This window comes from Haematobia irritans, chromosome 5, assembly GCF_050003625.1.
Source record: "Haematobia irritans isolate KBUSLIRL chromosome 5, ASM5000362v1, whole genome shotgun sequence".
NCBI classification, from domain to species: domain Eukaryota; kingdom Metazoa; phylum Arthropoda; class Insecta; order Diptera; family Muscidae; genus Haematobia; species Haematobia irritans.
Genome location: NC_134401.1, coordinates 118,882,414 through 118,893,857, shown reverse-complemented (window position 1 = coordinate 118,893,857; position 11,444 = coordinate 118,882,414). Strand labels below are relative to the sequence as shown.

The following is an 11,444-nucleotide window of genomic DNA, read 5'->3' as shown; positions in this document are numbered from 1 at the left end:
GGAATGGAATTGGGCTCGGTTTAGTGTGGAACAGTGCCACTGTCGCCGAAAATATAATGTGATGACCCAAACAAGAAGAGCAAGATAGGAAAAAACAGGAGAATTGTGGGACGACAGTCACAAGGGTGGTGGGAATCGTTGTCGGCATCCCATAGCCATGTTACTATTCTGGGATAAGTTGGCTTAGGACCTAGCCCATCTTTGAAATGTCGAATTAAAGCGCATTGCAAGCCGAATACTTACCAGCCGAATTGGAAGCTTGATCCTTTCTTCAAACTAATCTTATCCTAACAATATACCTAACCTAAATCAATATAGGACCTTTGTAAAGATGATCTCTACAAGTCGAATCGACTGAATTTTTCGTGTCATCGTACCTTGTGGCAAAGAGCGATAATCGGCTATGTATTCCACGGCCGACAAGTTTTTGTCGACACAATCAACAATTCCGCCATCGCAAATTTGTTGGCTTCAGTCTCTCCCATTCGTTTGTACCGTTGGGGGCTTTAGAATGTTGGACCCTTATGATGTTGGTAGAGGTTATATGAACTTAATGTCATTCTTATTTGTTTATTGTATTTTTTAATTATTTAATTTTATTAAACGGAGAACGAACCTAGGCAATGGAAATGTGCTCTAATGACCAAGTCGTAAAATTGGAAGAACATTATGGCACATAAAACAGTTTAACCCTTATGAGAATCACTTAGTAGGTTCAAATGTATAAACAAAATCCTCATTAAATACCGTTGAACTCCTTTCGACTGGTTTCAATTCAAGTTAGCACCATAAGAAGAAAATCAAAAAACAAACAAAAAAATTAAATTCAGATCATTTGAAAATTTTAAAACAGGTCTCAAGAAATGATCCAGATTTGATATGAGAACACAATTGATTGATTCATAAATATTTTGAATTAATATAAATACTTATGGAGGTATCAAACAAAATCAGTTCCACTTCAAACCTTAAAGCAGTCACTCACTCATATTCCATTAAGAATATCATGATCAAATATGTGAGTATTTTGAAATGCAAGAATATCGGATTGGAAAATTGAGTGGATATTTTCATTACAGATTTTAATTTTGTGTTTGGCTGGCTTGCTAGTTGCTGGTCAAGATGACCATAATAAACATCATCATGGTGATGTTTTACCAGCAGCTCTAGTGAAAGGCTTGGAGCATGTGAAGAGGCAAACGGGACATGATGGTGGCCATGACCATGCTGATCATCATGAAAGTAATGGTCACCATTCAGACCATCATGTAAACCATGGTCATGATTCTAGCCATGATAGCCACGGACATCAATCTGGCCATGATAGCCATCACGGTCATCAATCTGGCCATGAGAGCCATGGACATCAATCTGGTCATGATAGCCACCACGAACAGCAATCTGGTCATGATAGTCATCACGGCCATCAATCTGGTCATGATAGCCATCACGGACATCAATCGGGCTATGATAGCCATCACGGTCATCAATCTGGCCATGACAGCCATGGACATCAATCTGGTCATGATGGTCACCAATCTGGTCATGGTGGTCATCAATCTGGTCATGACAGCCATCACGGACATCAATCTGGCCATGATAACCATCAATCTGACAGCCATCACGGACATCAATCAGGCCATGATAGTCATCACGGACACCAATCTGGACATGACAATCATGGAAGTCATGATCACCATTCCGGTCACGGTCATCAATCTGGACATGATAGCCATGGACACGATAACCATAACAGTCATGGTCATGATTCCGGACATGACAACCACGGTCATCACGACAGCCACCATGATGGGCACAACAGTCACGGTCATCAAGGAGGACAAGAGAACCATGGTCACAATTCCGGACACGACAGCCACGGTCACCAAGGCGGACATGATAACCATAGTCATGATTCCGGCCATGGTCATCACGGAGGACATGACGACAGCGGTCATGGTCATAATTCCGGACACGACAGCCACCATGATGGACACAACAGTCACGGTCATCAAGGAGGGCATGAGAGCCATGGACACAATTCCGGACACGACAACCACGGACATGACTCACATGGACATAATTCCGGACACGACAGCCACGGACATGATTCACATGGACATAATTCCGGACATGACTCGCATGGACACAATTCCGGGCACGACAACCACGGCCACCAGGAGGGACATGATAACCACGGTCACAACTCTGGACATGACAATCATGACAGCCATGGACACGATTCTGGCCATGGTCATCACGGAGGACATGAAAACCACGACAGCCACGGTCATCAATCTGGACATGACAATCATGGCCACCACTCTGGACAAGACAATCATGGACATGACAACCATGGCCATCAATCAGAACATAATAGCCACGGTCACCAATCTGGACATGATAATCACAGTCATCATGATAACCATCACGACAGCCACCATCACTAATTGCGTTATAATGCGAATGTTACCCTAGCCATTAAGAGAAAATATTAATTGTTGTTTTGGTTATATATTTAATAAATCGATTTGCATAATAAATCCCTATCGTTAGTATTGATTTCATTCCTAAACAATGGGTTAAGATTATTTCTTATATCCGAAGCGATTACGACTAGGGTGTGCAAGGTAGCTGAATCTGCTGTTTCGGATATGAGAAATTTTCCAATATGTGTAACGGCAATAGATGCAATATGAAATTAAGGAAACAGGTTCTTGTGTTACCAAATGTGCCTGAGATACACAAACACGCCATTTGTTGAACTTTATTAAAACTTGTCGACTTGACGGCCACCAGACCATAACACCATATAGCATTATAGGTCTAACCACTGCATAAAGCCAATGCACAATTACCGGTTTTAGTCTCCACTGGCTTTAGGGTCTGATATAGTCGGTCCCGTCCGTCTTGTTACTTAACCCAATTGTTTTTTTTTTCGGAAATATATACATACACACAAAAAATTTTTTTTCTGATTCAATCACGAAATTAATTGATCCAATTAATTTTTTAATTGAAATGTCTTCAATCACGAAAATGATAGTATCAATCACAGTTTTAATTGGGCATAGAAAAAATTTTTGATTAAAAAATTAATTGATTTCATTGCCAAATTTCAATTAATTTTTTAATTGATTCAATTAAAAATTTAATTGATGTTGATTGCAAAACTCAATTTATTTATTAATTAAAAAAGGTAACTATTTTCAATTACATTCTGAATTGGCTTAGAATTTTTATTTGGATTAACAATTGATTGTTTGAAAAAAAATTTTAATTAAAAATTAAAAAAAATGTTCATCATCATCATAAACTGACTTAGTCTTCCGAATTTGATTAACAGTTAATTGTATCAATTAACTTTTTAATTAAAAATTTTAAAATGTTCAATCATTGACTTAATTAACTTAATGTTTCTATCTTGATTAAAAAGTTAATTGTACCAATTAATTTATTAATTGAAAAAAAATTCAAATTCAATTAACTTTTTAATTGGAAATATTTTGGTGATATTTTTTTCTGTGTATTTATTATTAACAGAAAAATATTAATTTAATTTGATGATTTTCTTCATCATAGCTTGGCGCTGGGAATATCGCTAGCAGCCGACTTGGTCAATTGCATATCTGCCGATTTTGCCAATAATAATTTACGCAAATCATTAAATTTTGGATGATTTTTATCGCGTAGCAAATTATAGATTACACTTTCACTGGTGGTTATCACACAACCGGCTGAGCGTAAACGTTCGATGGCCATATCACGATCCTGATTCATACGAGATGCAACACAATCGGCTACGAGGAAAACATTAATATTACGCTCCAAAAGATCGATGGCCGTTTGTTCTACGCAAACGTGGGACTGAAATGAAAGAAACAAGAAGCCAATTAATATAATAAATTATTGAAAAATTTAGTAATTAATAGAATTCTAAAAAGATACGACGGCAAGATATCATGCGACCCTGATAGACGGTGAAATGTAGCGCACAATTGACTCTTTTTCGTTTTTGGAGAACGAGAATTGCTAACTAAAAATCATCCCTGCCAGCATTTCAAAGTTCCATTTCATCCTCATCGCTACCACAGACTCGTAAGTGACACTGCAACAATCGCTAACTGTGATAAAGGGTGATACGGTCAAAATTTGGTCAATATAAACATGACGTATTTCTTTCAATTTTGCATTTAAAAAACCTGAACACCACTCATTTTGAAGGTGTGTGTGTGTAGAATGTTGCTCCTATTTTGATTTTCGAATTCACTCTTCAGTTGTCAAAATGCCGTCCAAGCAAGAAGAGCAGCGTATCAAAATTTTGCTCGCGCATCGCGAAAATCCGAGCTACTCGCACGCAAAGCTGGCAAAATCGCTAAAAGTTGCCAAATCAACCGTTACAAATGTAATTAAAGTGTTTGGGGAACGTTTGTCGACAGCCAGGAAGTCTGAATCGGGGGGAAATCGAAAACCGGAAGCCGCTGAGACGACAAAGAGAGTTGCCGGTAGTTTCAAGCGAAACCCTAACCTCTCTCTCCGAGATGTCGCAAATAAGCTGGGTGTATCGTCTACAACCGTGCATCGAGCCAAAAAACGAGCCGGACTATCGACTTACAAGAAGGTAGTGACTCCAAATCGCGATGATAAACAAAATACGACGGCCAAAGCGCGATCCCGGAGGCTGAACACGACGGTGCTGACGAAGTTTGACTGCGTGGTAATGGACGACGAAACCTACGGCAAAAGGAAGGGGAAAGGTAGTAGATATTTTCAAGCACATAAAACTGTCAAAGTTCGCAAAGAAATATCTGGTTTGGAAGCCATCTGTACCTGTGGCTTGAAAAGCAGCATTTTCATAGCTTCCGGGACTGTCAACCAAGAAATTTACGTGAAAGAGTGTTTGAATAAACGTCTGCTGCCTTTCCTGAAGAAACACGGTTGTTCCGTACTGTTTTGGCCGGATTTGGCATCTTGCCATTACGGTAAAAAGGCCATGGAGTGGTACGCCGCCAACAACGTGCAGGTGGTTCCCAAGGACAAGAACCCTCCCAATTGAGAAATACTGGGCTATTGTCAAGCGGAACCTAAAGAAGACCAAAAAAACTGCTAGGGACGAGCAGCAGTTCAAGGCAAACTGGCTTTCTGCGGCGAAGAAGGTGGACAAGGTGGCTGTACAAAATCTGATGGAAGGTGTCAAGCGTAAGGCCCGGCAATTCGGATTTGGAAAAGCCTAACTGAATATTTTTCCTGAATTTTATACTAATTGAACTTGCAAAAGAAATTTAATTTGATTTTTTAAATAAACGATTTCACCGATTTACACGCGTTTTCCCTTGACCAAATTTTGACCGTATCACCCTGTAGTATTTTGCCATCACTATTCGCATGAAAGTATTTTGCCATCACTATTGTTACAAGAGCCATTTTATATTTTGTGAAACACCAAGCACAACTAGCTTCTTATAATTTATTTAAATAAAACGATAATGAAGTGCTGAAAACATAGTTATTTCGCTTAAAATTGTGAAAGGTATATTGGTGAACAATTTTTGAATTTGAATTTTTTCCAAATGGAATAAAGTGATAGTTTTTCAATTATTTTTCCAGACACGCTGCATTGCAAGCACATTGGGAATAAAAGCACTGGCTGATATACGCTACAACATGTAAATTGCAACTTGTAACTCAACATCAATCCTTTATTAATGCATAAAAAAATGTGTTAAATATGATGTGATAGTCGTATAAATGTTATAAAGGGTGATTCTTTTGAGGTTAGGATTTTCATGCATTAGTATTTGACAGATCACGTGGGATTTCAGACATGGTGTCAAAGAGAAAGATGCTCAGTATGCTTTGACATTTCATCATGAATAGACTTACTAACGAGCAACGCTTGCAAATCATTGAATTTTATTACCAAAATCAGTGGCAGAAAATCCGCTTTTTTATCGACAAATTTTGTTCAGCGATGAGGCTCATTTCTGGTTGAATGGCTACGTAAATAAGCAAAATTGCCGCATTTGGAGTGAAGAGCAACCAGAAGCCGTTCAAGAACTGCCCATGCATCCCGAAAAATGCACTGTTTGGTGTGGTTTGTACGCTGGTGGAATCATTGGACCGTATTTTTTCAAAGATGCTGTTGGACGCAACGTTACGGTGAATGGCGATCGCTATCGTTCGATGCTAACAAACTTTTTGTTGCCAAAAATGGAAGAACTGAACTTGGTTGACATGTGGTTTCAACAAGATGGCGCTACATGCCACACAGCTCGCGATTCTATGGCCATTTTGAGGGAAAACTTCGGAGAACAATTCATCTCAAGAAATGGACCGGTAAGTTGGCCACCAAGATCATGCGATTTGACGCCTTTAGACTATTTTTTGTGGGGCTACGTCAAGTCTAAAGTCTACAGAAATAAGCCAGCAACTATTCCAGCTTTGGAAGACAACATTTCCGAAGAAATTCGGGCTATTCCGGCCGAAATGCTCGAAAAAGTTGCCCAAAATTGGACTTTCCGAATGGACCACCTAAGACGCAGCCGCGATCAACATTTAAATGAAATTATCTTCAAAAAGTAAATGTCATGGACCAATCTAACGTTTCAAATAAAGAACCGATGAGATTTTGCAAATTTTATGCGTTTTTTTTTTAAAAAAAGTTATCAAGCTCTTAACAAATCACCCTTTATTTATGAGAATTTATAAATGTTTAATAAAATTAATAAACATCTAAACAATCGTGTTTTACTTGACCACAATGATTCTTTTACAACTATCTTAAAATGCACTTTCTCTGATTGCTTGAAGGGGCTCTTATTGGCGTCCTTCTAAATGTATCCAGAAGGGCACCTAATAATTGCACTCATGCGATACTTTTTTGTAGTATCTTGGCGTGGTACAACTTCTCAATAGTGACGGCGTTTTTCCTAGGAGTTTTGGATATCGTATACGACTGTTTTCGACGTAGTGGGGATTCTCAGAAGCGCCCCCCAAATTCAGAAAATTTTGGCAGGGATTATTTTGCAATAGAAAAAGCGCCATCTACGCTGTACAGACGAATATCTGCACTGTGAATTGACTTAAGACTTCTCTAAATGTGTAAACATAATCATAGCGGTAGACGAACACTTGTTTACGTGCATTTCTTATGGAAAGGCCAAAATCCGCGACGAAATACAGAGACGGCTAGCGGCGTATCGTCAAATTAAGTGTGTAAATATAACTATAGCGATAGGCGGTAGGTGAATAATTTTTCCCATGTATTTCTTATGGGCAGGTCAAAACCCTGCCAGCATTTCAAAGTTCCATTTCATCCTCATCGCTACCACAGACTCGTATGTGACACTGCAACAATCGCCAACTGTGATAGTATTTTGCCATCACTATTCGCAAGAAAGTATTTTGCCATCAATATTGTTACAAGAGCCATTTTATATTTTGTGAAACACCAAGCACAACTAGCTTCTTATAATTTATTTAAATAAAAACGATAATGAAGTGCTGAAAACATAGTTATTTCGCTTAAAATTGTGAAAGGTATATTGGTGAACAATTTTTGACTTTCCAAATGGGATAAAGTGATGGTTTTTCAAATATTTTTCCAGGCAGGCTGCCTCCATTGGGAATAAATGCACTGGCTGTAACATGTACAACATGTAACTTGCAACTTGAAACTCAATTAATGCTTTTATTAATGCATAAAAATATGTTAAATGTGATGTGATAGTCCTATGAATGTTATATTTATGAGAATTTATAAATGTTTAATAAAATTAATAATCATCTAAACAATCGTGTTTTACTTGACCACAATGATTCTTTTACAACTATCTTAAAATGCACTTTCTCTGATTGTTTGAAGGGGCTCTTATTGGCGTCTTTTTAAATGTATCCAGAAGGGCACCTAATAATTGCACTCATGCGATACTTTTTTGTAGTAACTTGGCGTGGTACAACTTCTCAATAGTGACGGCGCTTTTCCGAGTAGTTTTGGATATCGTATACGACTGTTTTCGACGTAGTGGGGATTCTCAAAAGCGCCCCCAAATTCAAAAAATGTTGGCAGGGAATCCGTAATGGAATACCGTGACGCCAAGCGGGGTGTCGCCAAATTAAAATCTAGTGTGTAAATATAACCATAGCTAAAGGTGAGTATTAAGTTTGAGTTTAGCCGCTAAAATCGCTAAAGTGAAAACTAAATCAATAAGAAAAAGGCATAATATTATACAAATTTGTTGCAAATTTTATTATAACTTGATGGGGAATAGCCCAGAGCAAATTTGTATTCCTTAAAATGGATTATTAAAGAAAAGTCGTGAAAAAAATTAGTGGCTAAACTCGAACTTAATACCCACCTTAACGGCGAACAACTCCTTTGTTAAATATTCAAAAATCATGCTATATTGACAACAAAAACACTCGGAAACTTGAAAAGAGGAAATATTTGTCGACAAGCTTATTTATTGTATTTGTCGTCGCGGCGAAAATATTTTGCCTACCGCCTATCGCTATGGTTATATTTACACACTATTTCTTATGGGAAGCCCAAAATCGGCGACGGAATACCGTTACGGCTAACGGCGTGTAGCCAAATTAAAATCTATTCCAATTCCTTGCCGGAAAATAGTATAGTGTTGCCACCGCTTATCAAATTTTTGAATTCTATTCCAATTCCTTGCCGGAAATGGTATAGTATTGCCATCGCTTATCAAATTTTTGAATTCACCACTAAGCATTGTTGTTGCTTGGTCACGTGGAAATTCGTTTTTCTTCTTTTTTCTCAACAATTAACAAAACATTGCATGTTTTTATTCAATGTTTAAAATTACAAAAGCATGTTGTATTGGCAACAAAAACACTCTGAAACATGAAAAGAGGAAATATTTGCCGACAAGCTTATTGAATTTGTCGTCGCGGAAAAAATATTTTGCCTACCGCCTATCGCTCTCGTTTATATTTACACACTTAGTTGGGGAGGAATATTTTGCAAACTCTACCAAAATAAAACAAAAATCTACCGTTTTTGGTGGAATTCCACCGACTGTGGCAACCGTGATTCTAATCCTTAGCGGAAAATGGTCTAGTGATGCCATCGCCTATCAAATTTTTGAACTCACCACTAGGAATTATTGTTGTCTGGCCATGTGGCAATCCTATTTTCTTGAAATAACTCATCAAATAACAAGTCATTACATGTATTTATTCAACTCAAATGTTAAATATTGAAAAATAATACATTATTGACATCAAAAGTACCTGGAAACAAGGAAGGTACTTTTTGCCGACAAGTTTTTTGTATTTGTTCGTAGCGGAAAAAATTTCGCCTACCGCCTATCGCTATAGTGTGTAAATATAACCATAGCGATAGGCGGTAGGCGAACACTTATTTACGTGTATTTTTTATGGGAAGCCCAAAATCCGCGACGGAATACCGTGACGGCTAGCGGCGTGTCGCTAAATTAAAACTTATTCTAACTCCTTGGCGAAAACTGGTATAGTGCTGCCATCGCTTATCAATTTTTTTTAACTCACCACTAGGAATTGCTGTTGCCTGGACACGTGTAGATTATTTTTTCTTGAAATAACTCAACAAATAACAAGCCATTGTATGTTTTTATTCAACTTCATTGTTTAATATTGTCAAAGCGTGCTGTATTGACAACAAAAACGCTAGGAAACGTGAAAAAGGGAATTATTCGCCGTCAAGCTTATTGTATTTGCCGTTGCGGCAAAAATGTTTCGCCTACCGCCTATCGCTATGGTTATATTTACACACATAGTTATGTTTACACACAGATTTCCTGGCATGTGTGACCGCAATATAAGCAACTGAAATGTTCAATTATGTTTATTACGCTTTAGCCCGGTACTAAGATCGTGTTTTACAAAGAAAAAAAGAATTGAATTGGTGTTTTGGATAATTTCCTCCAACTTAGGTTAGGTTTTACAAAGAAAACCCATACCTTCATTCTTATTCGACACTTCTATGATTTCCACCTGTGGAAATATATGGTATCACTACAGTAATTGACATTAGTATCAGCCTTCAGATACAGTGTGAGGAATTTGAATGGCCTTTGTTTGGACTTTGTATTAGAATAACTATTTGGAACATTAACGCGATATAATTCTTAATACCCTTCATATTTAGCATGGTTGTAGGGTAGTAACACTTCTAACCAGATTTACTTTCTAGAATTAACTCTCCTCAGTTATTTCATTTAACCATTCTCTATTTCCAAATGTTTACCAATATGATCTTCTCACCTCAATTCCATAGAGAACAACATCTGTAGGTTTACCTCCATCGAAGAGATTTTCCATTTGACACTCGATATCTGGTATCATCATACTAAAGCGAGTTTTGCTAACATTAGCTTTGGCATGGGCAATGTCCAATTCTTGAACTGTTTTACCTAATTTATCGGGATTTTGTTCGGTGACCAATAAGGGGACATCTAAAATCTTACCAGCCGTTGTCTGAATTAAAAGAACAACACAAAAAGTTTGTTGATTACTTTTAAATTATTATGGTGTAGTTTTATTCCCTATTCTTACCAATCGTTTTGCATTCTCCACCATTTTATCGAATAGCGGCATAGCTGGACGAAATTTCTCCTGGACATCACATAGTAAAAACAATGTTTTATGTGGATTTAAATGCGACAATCTTCTAGCCATTGTTATTACGTGTCTTCACGCTCCGTTAATGCTTCTATTCTCGTTGAGATCTATAGGCAAACTAAGCGGAAAACAAAATTGAGTAGAGAGCGATAACGTTCACTCAGTGGGTGCAAATTTCAAAGCGTATTGATGAATGAAATGCTCTAATCCACAATGATTAGATTAGAGCTAACAACAATAATCGAGAGTTGTATTGGTAGAAACGATTACTTGCCTTTGGAACGGTATAAATAGAAAGACTTCTCGGTAATTATTCTCAATCTTCGCGATTTTTTTCTCAAACACTTAAGAAACTTTGAATGCAATTGAAACAGATAATTATATATATTTTCTCACAATCTGGCAGTTTTGACTTTCGTCAACAAGCTCAGTGTATAAACACAATCATAGCGACTGTCAGTAGGAAAAGCAATAGAGAAGAGACGATGGGAAATCCATACGTGACTATAAGTGTATAAATACAACCCTAGCGATAGGCGAACACTTGTTTACGTGTATTTCTTATGGGAAGCCCAAATCCACGACGAAATACCGGGAAGGTTAGCGGCGTGTTGCCAAATTAAAACCTATTCTAATTCCTTGGCGGAAAATTGTATAGTGTTGCCATCGCTTATCAATTTTTTGAATTCACCACTAAACATTGTTGTTGGTTGGTAATGTGCTTTAGAGACTATCAGTTATTCCGACAGTGCTCGTGTCGAACATATCCCATATATTGTGCACATTATAAGTTAAGTCCGAAGGCATAATCGATACTG

The 11,444-nt window shown here is 37.6% G+C and overlaps 1 protein-coding gene across 2 annotated transcripts; it reads right to left on the bottom strand.

Annotated features, from left to right (window-relative positions):
- Positions 1-2,498: 2,498 nt before the first annotated feature.
- LOC142240330 (isochorismatase domain-containing protein 1-like) lies at positions 2,499-11,032 on the bottom strand. Of its 2 annotated transcripts, XM_075312037.1 has the most exons (5): positions 10,901-11,032; positions 10,561-10,744; positions 10,270-10,482; positions 3,530-3,867; positions 2,499-2,955 (listed from the first exon to the last, which is right to left on the bottom strand). In XM_075312037.1, the coding sequence occupies exons 2-4, from the start codon at positions 10,681-10,683 to the stop codon at positions 3,577-3,579; spliced, it is 627 nt and encodes a 208-aa protein (XP_075168152.1). In that variant the 5' UTR covers positions 10,684-10,744; positions 10,901-11,032; the 3' UTR covers positions 2,499-2,955; positions 3,530-3,576. The 2 variants fall into 2 exon arrangements, with proteins under 2 accessions (XP_075168152.1, XP_075168151.1); XM_075312036.1 differs by lacking the exon at positions 2,499-2,955 and having other exon boundaries at positions 3,484-3,867.
- Positions 11,033-11,444: the final 412 nt, after the last annotated feature.